Source organism: Callorhinus ursinus, unplaced genomic scaffold, assembly GCF_003265705.2.
Source record: "Callorhinus ursinus isolate GAN/ISIS: 27379988/994484 unplaced genomic scaffold, GSC_fseal_2.0 scaffold25, whole genome shotgun sequence".
Lineage (NCBI taxonomy): Eukaryota > Metazoa > Chordata > Mammalia > Carnivora > Otariidae > Callorhinus > Callorhinus ursinus.
This window is the reverse complement of record NW_027397087.1, coordinates 32,417,640-32,435,684: the sequence shown is the minus strand read 5'-3', so window position 1 is coordinate 32,435,684 and position 18,045 is coordinate 32,417,640. Positions and strand designations below refer to the sequence as shown.

Below are 18,045 nucleotides of genomic sequence, written 5' to 3'. Positions count from 1 at the left end.
GTCAATCCATCATCTCCCAAAGGTCATTTTAATGGCTCCTTTTTGCAGTAAGTTGCAAAAAGTTTTAGATTTAAAAAATGACAATAGAAAAAACCAAGTTAAGACAGAATTAGAGAAAGGGGAGTAAGAGCAGGGGAATGAGTGATGGAAACTGTTACATGCTCTTTTTCTCAACATTCTTCAACGGAAGGGAAGGAGGCCCATGACAAGGACTCCAGACCATACTCCTGCCCACTTTTCTATACAGTCTTCCACTGAAATTTCCTTGTTGTTTGGACCCTTCAGCTTTGATCCTTTTGCCTTCTGATGGTTTTCAGCAGAAACTTCTGATCAACAGGTAAGATGTTTCACTAGATGGAGCAGCAGACCAAACATATGGTAAGATTCAACTTCCACTCATGTTCTTGACAATAATTATAAAGGAGAGGAGAAAATGTCAGTATTTAAGTGAAGCACAGCAAAGGCCAAGTTTTATGGTCTAGAGAAGCTGACAGCAGCTGCTCATAGGGTACCCAGAGCCATCCGTCACCCCTCAGACCAGGTTCATAATCACCAAGGGCTAGAAAAGCAAACAAAGCCGCAGCTGTGGACCACTAGAGACAGCTTTGTCTCTGGGTGTTCTTACGTAGGGGGCGGGGGCAGGGATGGGTTCTTCCACATATTTAGGGGCAGGAACCGAGTCTGGATAATGTTCCATAATTTCTGTCACTTGGCAAAACCACCCAATACATAGATGAGGATGTTATTTCAAAGAGGGGCTTACTCTCAAAATAACTTTATAGGATGGTTATTATTAAATGAAAGTGTTTAGAGAAGAGCCTAGAATACTGAAAGTTCCTGCTTTCAAAAATGTGTTTATTATTATCGTCTGCCTCCCTCATGTTGTAGATTCAACAAGGAAAGGGAACATGCCTGTTTAATTTACGAGTGTACCTGAAGCACTTCGTAAAGTATGTGGAGCATAAAAGGTGCTCAATAAATATTTGAGGAATGAATGAATTCTAAAGTTATCTTCATTTTACAGATAAGAAAGCAACACTTGGGAGTAGCAAAATGACTGGGCCGAAATCACACTGATTGCAAGTGGTGGTGCGAATGTATCTAGTTAATCCAAAGTCTGAGCATTTTAAGAGTTCAAGAATTAGGATGGCAGCCCTTGAATCTGAAAATCTTCTCATAGAATGAAAATTACCCACCCTTCATCAAAATTCTCCAGAGGCTTCTGTCAAGTACTGGGCTTTGTGATCTATGCCATTTTGTTAATACTTTTCATTTCACAGAGCTTTCTATGTTTGCTTATAAATGGAAATTACATTTCATTTTCTTGGTATCTAATGAGTCTTATCTAGCATCCATTAAAAAAATACACATATATATGTGTGTGTGTGTATATATATATATATATATATATAAAGCCAATATGTTAAAAATGGGATATGTTCACAGTTTTTACCATTTCCATAAAAAAAGGTGGTTCTATCCAACTATTTTTACCTTAAAAAAAAAGGTTTATTTATTTATTTTAGGGAAGGTGCAGAGAGAGAGAGAGAGCCTTAAGCAGACTCCCCACTAGCGCAGAGTTGGATGCAGGGCTCAATCTCATGACCTGAACCGAAACCAAGAGTCAGACATTTAATCGACTGTGCCACCCAGGCACCTCAACTATTTTTACTTTCTACGCTAAATTTTCCTTGGGAAAAATTCTATTGTAGATATCTACAGAAAATTAAAAAATTTTACCATTCCCCAGTAAAAACTCCATTTCTCTGGGCAAAACCATTGGCATATCATTTAGAAAAAAGAGTTAGGTTTTGTTTTTTGGGTTTTTTTTTTTTTTTTTTGCTATAGGAATACTAAAGAGGAGGGCAATCTCAAACAACATATAAATATTTATCTCGTTATAAAATTAAAACGAAAACATTTTCTTTTGTGATTTCTTCCCGTTTCATCTACTCTTTCTTCCTGAAACTTCTGTTTTTCACATTAGACTTCCTGACCTGGTTCTCGAATTTTCATTTCTCTGTTTGTTGTTGTTGTTCTCTGAAAGTTCCTTTGTTACAGCAGCCTATTCTTGTTTCCTGAACGCAGCATTTTCTCTTACCCCTTTGAGAATCCTACAGGAGCTCATCTGAATTCTTCTTCACTGCCTAGTTTCCAAGGCCCTCCAAGTTGTTTTTTTTCCCAGTTATTTTAGGTCTCTGTCCTAAAGGCCTTTCTCCCATGTCTTGCCAAGGGTACGGCACTAAAAATCTGGCTGAAAACACTGTGCTCATTGGTGGAGCTTGATGACTGACATAATATGATGTAACATGAACCCCCAACGTCTGGATCTTTAAGACTTCTTGGTCAGATTTCCTTAGCGAAAGTCTCTTCTGCCTGAAAGGTGATCTTGACTGCCAGCGTCCTAAGAACAGGGTGTGATAGGAAGGCTGGGAGGTCTCAACATTGATCATTCACTTAATGCCTCTGTACTTCAGGAACGAGATGCAGTCTTCTACAATGCCAGCTAACACTATTTTACTCTTTCCAAAAAAGACCTCTACCTTCTTGTGTTGAGGTTGAGGAGTGGCAACTGTGTGCACATGCTGAGTTACCCAAAGAATCTGTGGGTCAGACGGACTTAAAAATAATTCTCTTCTCTTTGGTCCCATCTTCACATCTAGTTCCAGACAGCTGGTACCACCAATTCCTGAGTCTTTTTGATGTTCTACAGGAAGTGGGGTGCTTGTCACTTTCTTTACAGCTAGCTTAGGATTTCAGCATTCTCAGCACTGCTAGGTTGTTTGCCACTGTCCATCTGTTTCCCCACACCCAAAGTATGGTTGCTGTAGTCTCCTTTCCCTTTTGCTTTGGTAGTATGCCTTTTTTTTTTTAATCCCTTTATGGTTATTTTTAGTGGAGTTTGAAGTGAAAGTGGAAGGTACGGCACGTTCTGTGTTCCATGCTTTAACCTAATTAGTGGCCTTTTTGAACCAAATAGAAATATTTCAAGAGGTAATTCCTTTTATTTTTTATTTTATTTTATTAAAGATTTTTATTTATTTATTTGACAGAGAGAGACACAGTGAGAGCGGGAACACAAGCAGGGGGAGTGGGAAAGGGAGAAGCAGGTTTGCCGAGGAGCAGGAAGCCCGATGCAGGGCTCGATCCCAGAACCCTGGGATCAGGACCTGAGCCGAAGGCAGATGCTTAATGAATGAGCCACCCAGGCGCCCCAAGGTAATTCCTTTTAAAGAGAGGGGATGATGGCTTAATTTTCTCATTGTGACCTTTAGCCGGAAGCTCTGAAGTAAAGCTTCCACCTAAAGATGAGGACCCTGAGGCCCAGAGATTCAACGACTTATCCAAGGATCTACAGTTTATACTGATAGAGGTGGAATTTGAATCTAGGTCTCTACTCTGGCAAAAGAAAACCCTTCTCCACATGCAAGACATTTGTGATCTACTCAGCAAACATTTATGTGTGCTTATGTTAAAGACTCCATCAAACTTCAAACTCTGATCTTTATTTTCAGAAATGGCTTTAAAACTATTAGAAAAGTATGAAAAAACGGAGCCAAAAAGATTTCTTGAGTGCTCACTTAGGGACAGTGGAATTGTACTAGATAGAGATTGTAGGGGGTTTGGACAGTATCAGATTTGAATGCTGTCATAAGGAACTCTGACATCCTAGAAATTATTATAGCACAAGGTGGAAAAGGCAGATGCCACAAGGAAGATGTAGACGAAGGTCAGAAGAAGAAGGTATTTTTTGCTGGAGAGATCAGAGCAGGCGTCATGAAGGATGGGTATTTTAACTGTACCTTGGGGAGATGAAGAAAAATGATATTCCACGTAGAGTGAATGTATTTTTTTACTTATTTATTTTTTAACTTGATAAAGGATTTATTTTTAACTTGGTAAAGGTGATTCTAAAACTCACAAGAAAAACTCTCTTTGTCAAAACAATAGAACTCATAGAAATCTTCAGAAGATGGTGTTACTTTGATGACAATGACCTTGTGTGGCTCTCTGAATATGTTCTTCACCTATCTAGAGACGTTTTTCTAAGCCATGGACCTTGCTTTCATCATTTAACACATCATTCAAACCACTTCAATAAAACAGGGATCATACTGAAGAGGGATCTCAGAGGACTAGATGACACTCCAATTAACCAAGCACATCGAGCCAGATTGTTCTATGCCTCAGACTCAAGAGACTGGCAGAGAGAGGAGGCAAACAAAGGCAGAAAGAGCGAGGACCCAAGTGAAAAGAGCAAAATGCATGTGTTAAAGATGGGCTTTCAGTCTGACTCCTGCAGAAAAACCTGTCAGAAGATTATACACCACCAACCTTAATACGGTTTATAATAACCCACCAGATAGAATCACAAACCAGAACATGTACTAGTAGAGCATATACTCAGTGAGAATAAGAACATTATAGGACTGGCCTGGTGCCTTTTTAAATGTGTATGCATTGCTCTGGGTACTACAAATGCAAGGCTGGAAGAGGGTGTATGCTGTCTTCTTTTTTGACCCAAGGAGGGCCAATGGAAAAAGCCAGCTTTTGCAAACATGTTGTGACTTAAATGACACAAGAATATAAATGGAATAATCAATTAGTGAAAACAACAGTGGGGCTTCTCTCCTCAAGCCATTCTGTGGGAAGAGAGAGACACAGTGGGCTGCCTGTGAAATTAAGAAATTGTGCCCAAAAATGTTTTAGGTATACTCCTCTCCCCTAAGGATTAAATAACATCATCAAACTTGGTAAAACAAATCTCTTATTATGGACCAATTTTCATTTTAAAGTCTAGCCCTGAAGTCTTGAATGGCAACTGCCAGGGTGAATTGTCTGAAAAATCACCGAGTTGACTGAATCATCACGAGCTTTCTAGAAGAGTCAAATATTCTGGGAAGCAGGATTCGTTCTCCTAGTTTGTTCTAATTTAGTTCAGGAATTTTGTACCTTTGTTAGTGTGTCTTACTTCTTCTTTTTTTTTTTTCATTTCCACTGATTGCTGTCATGAAAGTTCAAGGAAGAAGGACAATTCTACATGGATTCTTTTTCCCATTACAAAGTGAGGCCATACAAACCCTGCATATGGTGAGGGCCTTTATTTGGCTTCATAACTAATCCACATGAGGAGAACTACAACACATTTAAAGATCTGAGGTGAAAACCATAAACAAAAAACATAGAAAGGGGCCAAATTCTTCTCATCTAGTAAAACTGCCATGCTCTAGTGAAGCTGAATAATCTCATTTTTTCCCTTCTTAAGGGTAATCTCCATGTTTATGTTATTTCTGCCAACTCCAAATACTACATACAGCTGACAAAATCCTTGAAGAGACCCATCTTATCCCATAGGGACGCTGAACGGAGAGGAGATGGGGCAGTTCTGGCCCTGGATAAAAGTAGTCTGATATTAAAAATTCTTTGCTTAAGGCACAAGTGTACCTGTCTGTGACATTTTTAATGGCACATTTTAGTGGCATGTAGCATCATCTTTTATGAATGAGTGTGCGAGAGGCCTTGTTACGACCCCCATGGGGACTGTGACAGCACATTAACGAGGGAAGAGCAGTATGGAGAAGGCAAGCAAAGGTGAACCTCGCTATTTTAGGAGTTTAAAACAATGAAGGCAACCTCTGAGTCCTGCATCACCAAACCTGAGGGAAGGACTGAGAGTTTATGGATTTGCAGGGGAGCAGGGGTGAGAGCAGAGGTAGAAAGGATAGAAAACTCTAGTTCCCGTTTTGTCTCTAGTTGATTCTTGTGTAATTTCAGAAGAAGTCCTTTGCTCATTTTCCTGTATTTTTATCTCACCTGTTTCTTTACCACCAGTACCGTAGGGGAATAAAATGACTCAAAACACCTTGAGGAAGGTACCCACACAAATAGTAAGTGAAATGGCCTAGGGGAGACCTTGCAGGCTCTGACACTAGATCTCGCCTGAAGTGTTCACAGAGATCTACCTTAGAATGTGCTGGGTGATGAGGAGGAGTCCTTCCCTCTTTTTCTTCTTTCTCCCAGTGGCAAACTCTTCAAGACAAACCCAGCTCAACTATCAACCCCTTTGAGAAACCCTGCCTCTCCCCTAGCCCTGGGGCTCAGGGTCCTCTGGAAACAGCTTTACTGAAGATGCCGCTCTTCACCTCATGTTATGTCACGCTAAGGTATAGCATCATCCAAGTCACTCAGCTCTAGAGTTGATGCAGAAAGCTAAAGAAAGATAAGACTGCTTAGAGTCATAGAACATTAGTCTGGAAAGGGGCTTAGAGATCATTATCTTACAGAGGAAGAAATGAGGCCCAGTGAGGGACACTGGCTTGCACAGGACACCTAGAAAACCAGCAGCAAGGGTAAAACTGCTCTCCTCTTTCATTCCCAATCTGGGATTCTTATCTCTACACCACGTACTTCTCAAATGTTCTACATTCCATCTGGTCGTTTATTAAATGCATTCAATGACCATGATTTAAACATGCAAAGGGAATTTATGTAACGGCAAGGCCTGAGCTCCACAAATCAAAAGTACTAGTTTCCTCCGAAACAAGTTACCTGAACAAGCCCTTCATGATTCTGTTGGGAAATTCTGTTATGGCTTCTGTCTGCCGTTATTGCTAACCCTCAGCTGATGCATACATATTATATTTCCTCTTAGATTCTCTTTTGTGAAGAAGCAGAATATGGTTTAACAAACATTGACTACTTTATTTTTGCTTTCTATAGTGCAGGTGAATTGAGTCTAAAGATATTTCCTTACAAATTCAACTGCATTCATGCATTACAAAAATCACAGAGAAAGTATTTGACCCCCAAAAAGGGGATAAAATCATGATTGCAACTCTGTCCGTGATCTTATTTAAGGAATCCTTTCTAGTTTTTAAAAAGCCCTCCTTTCTCTGAATCAATGTATGTGAGAAACAAATCTTGAAGTACTGGTGAGTATCCAGATTCTATACTAGTGTAATTCAGCCAGATGTCCTTTTTTTTTTTTAAATGTTATTTTATTATGTTATGTTAATCACCTTCTAATGGAAATTGTATACATTTCCTTACAGATCAATAGTCATTGTACAGAAACCTTAGCATGGAGTTCTAGTGGGGTTATGTGTAGCACACTAAGATGAAGTCCATTCTAAATACAGCTATAAAGAGTAAAGACATTAAAACTGTGCTAAATACACACACTTCATCCTCCCCCCGATCGTATCATGCCCCATTCCCCAACACATGAAATGACTATATTGGAGCAAGGTGGTTTTTTCTTTCTAAACATACAGTACTTATACATCCAAATGAGGAGGGCTATATTCTTTAAAGTAATCACCTTTGGAAGTCATATATGCATTCCAACAAGGCCACCATTACACAGAACTTCTCTGGAATCCTTCTTTTATCATAATGCACGTTCTCCAGATTTAGTGTGCATAAGGATCACCAGGGAACATGTTAATAATGCAGATTCTTAGAGATCTGGATTTAATTAGTCTTAGAAGGAGTCTGGGAACCTATATTTTTAAGAGGCTCTCCAGGAAAGTTTTATACAGGTGATGTGTGAGAAACAGCACCTCAGAATAGTCTGCACAAGCCATTCAAGGATATCAAAAGGATTTTGGAGTTAAACTTGGTGTACACATACACATAACACATTGGAGGTTTATTATTATTTTTTTCAAAATATTCATTTTTCCTGATATTAGGGCAGATATACACAGAAGCAACTATTTGCAAACAACATACCTCCATGAAAGAGATTCCTAAACTCCAGACATCAGAATGGATTCCATACTGCTCTCCCGAGATTCTTTCAGGCTGTAAGAAAACAGAAGCTGGTGAGTTGATGTGAGCTACTCTGGGAAACACTAACAGGAGCTCAGCTAAGGCAGGGAGCCACCAACATTTTGTGGCACTTTATGAAGCACAAAACAATTGTGTGTGTGTGTGTGTGTGTGTGTGTGTGTGTGTGTGTGTGTACACACAGGTGTATTACACAGGTAACATACAGAAATGATATGGGTAATATGGATAGATACCATCTCACTGAATCCTCACAAAGTCCCTGTGAGGAAAACTTTATTACCTCTGTTTTACAGATAAAGAATATGGAGGCTCAGATTGGTGAAATCATTTAGGCAAAGTCCTCAGCTAGGAAATGAGCTGAGACTTGGACCCGGGTCCTCTCCCTCCAAATTCAGTGGTCTCAGCTGTGAAGTGACAAACTACACAACATTATATGTTATCACTTATTTGCACTTTTGAGACATGGGTCTGGATCACTAGGGATTCTATTTTTATTTTTTTAACTTTTCATTTGGCAATAGTTTCAAACTTACAGGAAAGTTGAAAAGCTAAGATTAATACAAAAAAATTCATATTTCCTTTGTCCAGATTCACCTACAGTTCAACCTTTTATTCTATTTATCAGGGTTTCTTTTGATACGAACCATGGAACAGTTTGAAAGGTCCATTTGGGACAACTTGTTCTCCATTCAAGACGTGTGGCAAATACCTGGTCTAGAAAGCCACAACATGCACACTCTCTACTTCAACATGAATAGTTTCATAGTGAAGTGGGTGCTGTCTAGTGTCTCTATCCCACCAGGATCTAGCATTCAGTATCGTACTTCACAGAATCTTTTGAATGAACACAGGAGCACATGAATAAGAGAAACCGAAGTCTCATGGAGGTGGAATGGTCGCTCAAGGCTACAGAGCTGGACATGGCAGGGCTGGGATCATAACCCATGCCTCCTGGCCCTCAGGGCACCATTCTGTTCCTGGGTCCACCCCTGGAGTTCCTGGTGGCCACCACTGGCATCAGCCTTCGGGAGCTTTCATGGGAGCCCTGAAGAGTACCTGGGGCCAGGATCAGCCTGGTCCACTGCACATGGGGGAAGTAGGCATTCACCACTCACCAGCAGGGGATATGCCAGGGGAGTGGAAGATGTAAGCCCGGTGCTCTCAGGTGATTGGCACAGTTCTACATCCCGGGGAGTTGGCTTAGCTGGGACCCAGAACTTTGTGATCTACTTTCTGCCCACACCTACCAGGCTACCTCAATATACTTATTGCCTTCTCCTGGGACCACTTGCCCTAAAATTACATAAAGCCCTGTCCTGAGGTAGCAGGATGGATTGTCTTATTTCCCTTCCTTTATTTATTTCTTTAATTTATAAAACCACTTTCCCACCAAGAACAATTCTTCCCAAGGGCCAAATGTCATGTGACCATCTCTCCCAGTTGCTACAGACACGGTCATTCCAATTCCCTAGTACTTTTACGTTCAAATCCCCTACACCATCATTTTGAAGTTCTTGTTCATGCATGAATGAACCCATTATCCAATTCCACTTAGTTCAATAGGTACCAGGATGAAAGCAGCCAATTAGTTACAGGAGTATCATCATCATCAACACCATCATCATCATCAACAACAAGACTACTGGGTGCATTTACTGAAGAATTTCCATATGCTTGACATTAAGTACTGTTCATGCCTGTCTCATTTCAGATTCATAAACACCCATATTAGATTGGTACTATTACCATCCCCTTTTAACAGATGAGGAAAAAGAGGCATACAGAGGTTTAGTTTGCACCCACTATATAAGGACAGTAATAGCTATCACGTAATGACCAACGAGTATACGCCAGACACTGGACTAGATACTTTGCATCCTCTATGCCTTGGGACAATCTTGCAAAGTTAGATATTATTGCCCTTATTTTACAGATGTAAAAACTAAGGCTTCATAAGATTAAGTGACTTGCTGAAGTCTAGAGCTGTGGGTCAGCATTAGGTGTATCTGTTTAGGAACATAGTCAGGATTCAAACCCAGGTATGTCTAAATGCAAAATCAGGGTTCTTCTAATGTGTCACACTGTCCCCAGAACTAGAAGTCAGAAGAGCCACACACCTAATCTTGATCTGGTCAGTATTTCTCAAAATACTGTCTTCAGTATTCATTGAAAAAAATAATTTCTCTGGGTGACTCTTTGGTATACTCAGCCTCAGTCACTAAACATTTCCACGTTCACTGCAGAGGCAATGACCTGTCTTATTCCTCTTTGCTTAGTGAATGTTTCTTTTATAAAGGCCCTGCTCATGGACCACCTGTTTGGTGAAACGTTCCCCTACTTCTCAGGAAGAATTACAAATTCTTGCCTCTGTCCTTCATGAAAATGTTGGTTGTATCTTTAATATTAATTCATTACACTGTGTTGTAACCAACCGATTACTAGCCTGTTTCTCCTAAGAGGCCAAGAGAGTGTCTTATTCATCTCATACCTAGTACCACGGCTGACACACAGCCAGTGAGCAGTCAAGGCATGTTGCCTTGAAGGGATGCAATACATGTTTACTGCACATTTGGTTTAAAGCATGTGCCAATTATTAAGTCCCCTGGAGTGTTCTACTAATATAACTTCCCCGGTAATATTGCTATCCATGCCCATCAAGAATATCCAGCAAACATGAAAATCCTAAAATCTGCCAGAATTCTTAAAGAAATAACCAAATGTTGCCTTCTTCCCTGTTTCTTCTCTCCTTACTCTCTCCTTTTCTTCATTCCCCTAGCTGACAGTTATCACTATCTAGCACTCATGCAGAGTACAGGAGTACACAAAACAAGCAAACAAATGCAAGTGGAGCCCAGATACAAAATATTTTGGCAGGACCAACAATAAGATTAAATACATTCATAATATTTGCCCACTGAACTATCAAAACAAATGTAAACTGGAAGCTGAAAATAAAGCATGAAAAAATCAGGGTACCTGGGTGGCTCAGTTGGTTGAGCATCCGACTCTTGGGGGTTTCGGCTCAGGTCGTGATCTCAGGGTTGTGAGACTGGGCCCCACGTCGGGCTCCATGCTGGGTGTTGAGCCTGCTTAAGATCCTCTCTCTTCCTCTCTCCCTCTGCCCGTCCTCCCCCTGCCAGCTCGCACATGCTTTCTCTCTCTCTCTCAAATAAATCAATCTTTTAAAAAATAAGGCATGAAAAAATTAAATTAAAAAAGAAAAAAATAAAGTGATAATGGTCACAGGTGGCAAATAAGAGGGCTCCTTAAGGACGAGATTCTGACAACCTCTCATTGGAGAAATAATTCTTGCAATAAGCTAACAAAATGAGATCATTGTTGTGATGCTGTTCTCAAGCCTGAATGCTCAGTGAAAGTAGGTAGCCAGCTCTACGGGTCTACCTGAAGAACTGGTACAGTAGATAAAGGCTGGGAAATGCGCCCAGGCCCCTGAAACAGACACAGGCACAAGATGAGCCCCAATCCACTCTGAATTTAGGGAGCCAGGACTTGATGGCCCGAGGCTGCACAATTCAAATCTGTTCTCACACTTGAAGCCAAGGTGGCCTGCCCTGTCCTCTCCCGTCTAAAACAAAACAAAACAAAACAAAACAAAACAAAACAAAACAAAAAACAAAACACCAACCACCAGGTACCACGTTAATGAGAGAAGATCTGTGACGGACATTTTGCAGTTAAAAATCAAAAGCTGGGTTACTTTCTGACATGGCAGCGGTCACCAGTGTGGAAAGCTAAATAACAGGAAAAACATGACTCCCGTCTCAAGCACCTCTGTACTGAGGTTTAAGTGTAGGGAGGGAAGATTCTGGTCTGTTCTCAATGAGAACAGTAGAGAGTGGTGATGGTATAAAAAGCAGAGTTTATAAAGGATCTGAAAGGACAGTAGCTCCAAGCCGCACACTGTACTCCTTCCAGCTACCCTCTGTGACTTGTTATTTATCCAGGACCCCTGTTTAGCTGACTCACTCCAGAACTGTCTCTAGGTACAACAGGATTCACTTGTCAAAAGCAAGAAGATACCAAGGGACATCCCTTATCTCTTCTGATAAAGAATTTCTGCTCAGGGTTACACCAATCAGAAAATTAACAAAGTATGTACAAACACTTTAGGTTAGTAAGTAATCAAAATATGTATTACAAACAATGGGGAATTCTTTTTTTTTTTTTTTTTTAAGTTGGCAACATCTCTGTGGGTAGTCTAGCATACTGGTCAGACCAGGGTTCTGGAGTCAGACTGCTCTAGCTTAATCTATCTTCCACGTCATGAATTCTCTCTTCTGCTATATCCAATATGCTACCAAGTAGTGAGTTTTTACATTTTAATCTAGTAGTTTTGCTTCAGATTTTCTCCATCTACTATGTCACTTTTAAAATCTGTGATTTGAAGTCTGTGTGTATCTGTTGTTCCTTCTGGTTCTTCTTCATGTTGTCTTGTTTCCTTGTGTGCCTGGTTTCTGTTGACTACTTGCCAGGTTTTGCTCTTGAAAGCATTTTGGAGAGATTCTCTGGGGCTTCAGGTAGATATGCCTACCTCAAACCAGGTTCTTAGCATGAAGCTCCATTTCCAACTCAGGCCATGAATATAAATACTTGGTGCAAATCTGTGTCAGAGTTAGTCTATGGCCACAACTTTTCCCCCTTTTCCTTTTCCCTTGCTTCTCTGCTTGGCTCTGAGAGGCCTTCTTTTTTGTTCCTTGGGACTGGGGGAGGAGAAGGAGCAGCATCTTTGGCTCTGGTTCACTCTTCATACTGAGGGCAAGCCCTTCAGATTTCCAACATGATATGGAGAAAATCTCCTCTGAGACCTATAGAGAAGATCTCCTCCTCCTCTGAGACCCTCTGCCTTAGGAGGACCCCTAGAGCATTCACAGCTGTGGTACAGGCACATGGTGCTCCAACATTCTGCTTTCCCCTCTGTTGGCAGGATTCCATCTGAAAATTGTCCTGGGGGATCCCCTTTGTCTTTTTAGCTCTTCAGTGAATTTGAGATGATTTTTAAAGTATTTTACCCAGCATTTTTCAATGGAAGAGCTGGTCCAAATAGCCCAACCTGCTGTTATCAGAAACTAGAAGGTGGTGTCCTAATTAAATCTTGACTCTACTTGGTCCACTCTGAGACCCTGGGATGAATTTACTTCACCTCGGTTTCATTATGTATAAAATGAAGACAATAATAATATGTATACTTCATGGGGCTGTGTGAAGATTAAATGAATCCATTCGATGTGCTTGATTCAGTACCTGTCACATGGGAATGCTCAGTAAGTGCCAGCTTCCTTCTGACCACCAACACTGCTACGGCCACCACTGCATGAACATGGCTAATGTCACTGTATTATGTCATCTGTATAGGTTTCATTCTGGGTAAAGGTAATTTCCCAGGACAAGAACAGCCCAGGTGGGAAAAATGTTCAGGAGATAAGAACAGTCATTTTGATACACTTTCTTTTTAAAAGATTTTATTTATTTATTTGAGAGAGAGAGAGAGAGAGAGCACATGTGTGCATGAGCAGGGGAGGGGCAGAGGCAGAGAATCTCAAGCAGACTCCATGCTGAGCATGGAGCCCAATGCAGGGCTCGATCCCACGACCCTGAGATCATGACCTGAGCTGAAATCAAGGGTCAGACACTTCACTGACTGGGCTACCCAGGTGCCTCTTGATGGACTTTCTGATCACAAAGCACAAATATTTGGGTAAGATTTTAATTTCTAAAACTATTCGTAATAATGTCAAACTTTTATATTTGATCAAATTTTATAATAATAAACAAACCACAATGACTGGGGAACAATGGGTTGAAGTTTTAGGGCCTTCTATGTTTAAAACAGAGTAAAATTTTTAGTAATTAAGATATCTGAGAAATGGTTTAATGGGAGCCCCCAAAGCCTTCTCAACTTCTCTTGTAATCCTGTGGGATGAGGTCTTTTTAAAATGTAGCTGAAAATCTTTCTTGCTTTGGCTTACAGTGTCTACCAAAACTAAATATCTGCCCCTAAAATGTAGTATGTTCTTGGACTTGCCACTCCACTTTCCGATTTCGTTGGTCAGTGAGGAGGTTGTACCAGATGACTTTCCAAGTCTCCTACAAGTTTCACCCCTTAACATGCCCAAAAATTGTTAATTAGTATTATTTTTTCATGACTTAGGATCTTAAGAAAGCTGCCCTTTTTCCTAATTATCACTTTCCTATACCTTACACTTTAGATTATAGAAGAATGAAGTGAGATTGCACATGCAGGGCTATTTCTTTGATTTACTTTCTTTTCAATATTTGGCAGCCTAGTTGACTGTGTTTGAGTAATTTGGGGGTCTTCTATACCTTATAATGCAACTGAGATACTTAATATGAAAAGTTAAATGCTCTGCTTATAATTAGTGAATAAGTCATTCTGGGAAGGCAGCTTTCACGAACTAAATCATTCATTTAGCCCTGTGTGAAGGACCAGATATAGAGACTGAGAGAATAAACCCTGCCCCCCCCGAAGATCACAACCCAGATTGGGAGAGACACAGACATAATTTGGACATAGTGAGAGGCAGAGCAGTTAGAAGTTTAGTCTCTGCAGACTGATGACTTCGGTCTGAATCCTGACTCCGCCACTTACTAGATGAATGAACTTGAGTAAGTTACTTAACTTCTCTATCCCTGTTTTTTCAGCTGTAAGATGAGAATGATATTACTTACCTGATAGGGTTGTTGTAAGGATTTAAAGCATTTATATATGTAAAAGTTTAAAAGGGTGACTGGTGCATGGGGTTAAATATTAGCTATTATGAGGGTATCATACCAGTTGACCTCTAACTGTATATTCCCACAACTTATTATTTGTCCTCTACCCCACATCCCGACCCCAACAATGTCACATTATCTTGTATTTCTAAGTCTTTGCTCATCCCTCCATAGTGATCTCTTTTAGGAAGTATCCTTTTCACATACTGTTAAATCATCAAATTCGTACACTGTATCCCTTCTTACTCTCTAAATGTATGTTTGCTACAACTTAAGTCTTTATTATGTCACACATAATGTAACCACATATAATGCCAAGCTTCTCATTTTGCCCACATCTTATGCGGATTTGAGTGGTTCCGCCGTAACCTGGCTAATAGCATGGAAGGTGCCCAGTAAATACTGGTTGATTAACTGAAGGTACTCAGTGTCAGATACAGCTTTCACTGGCACAGACCAGAGGCTGGCAAACTTTCTCTGTACACGGCCAGAGCATAAATATTTCTCCCTCTGTGGGCCATATGGTCTCTGCTGCAACTGTCACAGCGACTCCACTCCGGCCATGTAGCGCCAAAGCAGCCAGAGACAATACGCAAACAAAAGGGCGTGGCCACGTTCCAATAAAACTTCCGTTTCTTAACTAATTTTTTAATTTTGAAATACTTATTGATTCACAAGTTGAAAAAAATATATACAGGGAAGTTCTGTGCACCCTTCACCCCTCAATGGTAGTTCTATAATACAATACCATGGTATCTCAGGCAGAGATTAAGACTCGTAACAGAATAATGTTATTTCCATCTTCTCCTACTCCCAACCTCTGATCTCACACCAATTAGGTAAGTATGTGGCCAACGAGAGTTGGCTGAATTGAGCGAAGCTCACTATTGGGCTGTCACTCGGCTTTCTAGGTCTCTTATGCTTTTTACAGCTTGAACTATAAAGCTGATGACTAGAATTCACTCACCCAAGAGGCAAAGCAATTTTAGCTGTGCCAGTCTGAGCTCACATTTCATAATTTTAATCCTCACATAGTCAATTAACAGATGGACGCATCACATTCATCCATAAACCAAAAGGAAAAAAGGTAATTTCTTTCGTGTACACCTGGGAAAGACAACCGTAATCTAGATTTGTACATTCAGACATGATGCAATTTAATTATTAGAGCAATTTAAAGCTACTAAAAACATGGGTAGATGAAAAGTTGTTTCATTTATAGTAGTTTTATTTATTTATTTTTAAATCACAGTGTTCTGTAATTCTTTCAAAGACTGAAATTGTGGCATTTGGTAGGGATTTATTAATTATAAAAGTGGCTCACCAATCTCAGCTAACCTGGTAGAGCCAAGAGGGTGATTATGTTTTATATAAACAGATATGATGGCTTTAGAGGTTAATTTTTTTTCACATTACCTAGAAAAATGAGAAAGAATGAATTTTCTTTAAAAATCAGGCAAGACAAAAATTAACTATTCTGGTATCTCAATAAGAAAAAAAAAAGGGCTTGTACTGTTCTGAGAATAAGATCCAGAGTTCCATCCATATTAACATCTTTTTATCAAGATAATATATGAACTGAGATTAAGAGCCAGGGTTCCATCCATACTAATATTGTTTAACTTCCTATAGAGACTATTGGAAGTAAAACAGACTAACTGAATAAATCCAGAATCCTCATTAAAAAAAAAAAAAAAAAAAAAGGCCTTCAGATGTTAAAACAAAACTTGGTTCCAAAAATGACACTCAATAACCTTCCTACTTGTCTCTCCTGACCACCCACTACTGAAGTGACTGACTGTGGAAACTAATAAACAAAAGATCTGTGCCCCAAATAACTTCCCTTACTTAAAAGGTAGGAAAAAGGAAAAGGTCGAAGCCAAGTCGACACTGGGTCTTTGAAACAGTTCTATGTTTCTAATTTTTATATGTGGTAAATTTATTTCAGAGGAATTAATAAGTTATCTTACGACAGGCATGAACCCAACAAGTACACAAAATATAGATGTACAAGTTCGAAAGAAAATTTCCTGCCTAACCTTTACGTTCAGAGATCCGTAAGTAAGAGTTGGTCGTGTCAAAAATTTAATTTTGATCAGGTGACAAAGCGTGTTTGTATTCCCAGGAAAAACAACCAATCTTATTGACTGATAGTTTGGGATACTTGAGGGTTAATTAAATAAGCAATGTGGCAAACTGGTCAATGTGCTATAAGGTGCAATTTTTCTGTAGGATTAAACTTCAAAACTCAGCAATTTCACACTCGAACCAACTAGTTAAGTTAACTAAGCAGATAAGTTGGCAGCTCCTGTAAAAACCCCAACGCCTTTTAGAAGGATTTAAAAATCGGATCATGACTGGATTGACTTTGTAATTTATGATCTGTTAGGATAAAGCTGTTGAATTAATTCAAGAATTCTACATTACCAAGTACATAAAGATAAAGACGTTGGTTTTAAATGTTATTTTTGCATAAGTTTACTTACCGCCATATAAGCATTTGTTCCAACATACGTCTTGGCTATAGAATTCACCAGCTATGAGACAAAACAGTCTGTTAGAACAATATAAAGATAATGTGGAAATAAAATGGGCAATTATTCCTCATTTAACCTACAATCATCATTTCTATAAATCAACTAAAAATTATGTAAAAGGGAACAAATTTATCTACAAAGGCATTAAAAATGATTAAATCTCTCTTTTCTTTTGAATGTGATTTCCAATTTAAACAAGCACAGCATTACAGTTTATGGCAGATAACCTTAAACAATTCACTTAAGCTGGATGCTTATCGCTTTAGTACCCCAAACCCGCCTGATATAAAAAGTCAATTTGAAGTAGAATTTGAACACACTCATTTTTTAGTCAGATGGCTTAGGATGTGAATGAAACCCATGCATTACTAGAATGGAATGAACACTAAATACGCTGGAGGGATAACAGACTTTGACAGCCCATAATACAACGATGACCTTCGCTTTGGTCTTCGTGTTTGGCTGGGAGTAAAGGTGGCTGCAATTCAAATCAACATCACAGCACGCTCATGGGTCACTATCACCAGGGTTCTCAGGGGAGGCCCAAAATGGAAATTAATTAAAATTTGTGCTGCACATTGTAATGGCCCTCCACCATTGTTGTTCCCAATATTAATTTTTATTGTGGGCCAGTTGGGCTCCCCAGGCACAGCTCCCACTCTGCCCTCCCTTTTGTCTGGTCAAAACGCTTTCATATCAAAGCTGCATATCAATGAAGTTTGCTATTCGTAAGTAGTAATTACAATATCAGCAGTTTTTACTGTCATTAAACAATGAACAATCATATTCTGATGAAGGAAACTCGCTCGGAGATTAAAAATGAATAACAGACTCCCAGCCGAGGAGAAGATGCACAGGTCTGTCTGTCTGGCAGCTAGGTGATTTTTCAATCCAAAAAGTAGACTGAAAATAAAAAGTGGATGTTGCAGAAACGAGAGCAAACTGGGGGGGGGGGGGGGGG

General features: G+C 39.7%; 1 protein-coding gene across 9 annotated transcripts in view; it reads right to left on the bottom strand.

Annotated features, from left to right (window-relative positions):
- Window positions 1–18,045, bottom strand: part of MAP2K5 (mitogen-activated protein kinase kinase 5) — a 247,064-nt gene that overhangs the window by 96,044 nt on the left and 132,975 nt on the right. For all 9 annotated transcript variants that reach the window (XM_073877255.1, XM_073877256.1, XM_073877257.1 and 6 more), the window contains 2 exons: window positions 17,034–17,084; window positions 7,735–7,806 (listed from right to left, as the gene is read on the bottom strand). In XM_073877255.1, the coding sequence (XP_073733356.1) occupies window positions 7,735–7,806; window positions 17,034–17,084 (123 nt within the window). The remainder of the gene's footprint in view (window positions 1–7,734; window positions 7,807–17,033; window positions 17,085–18,045) is intronic.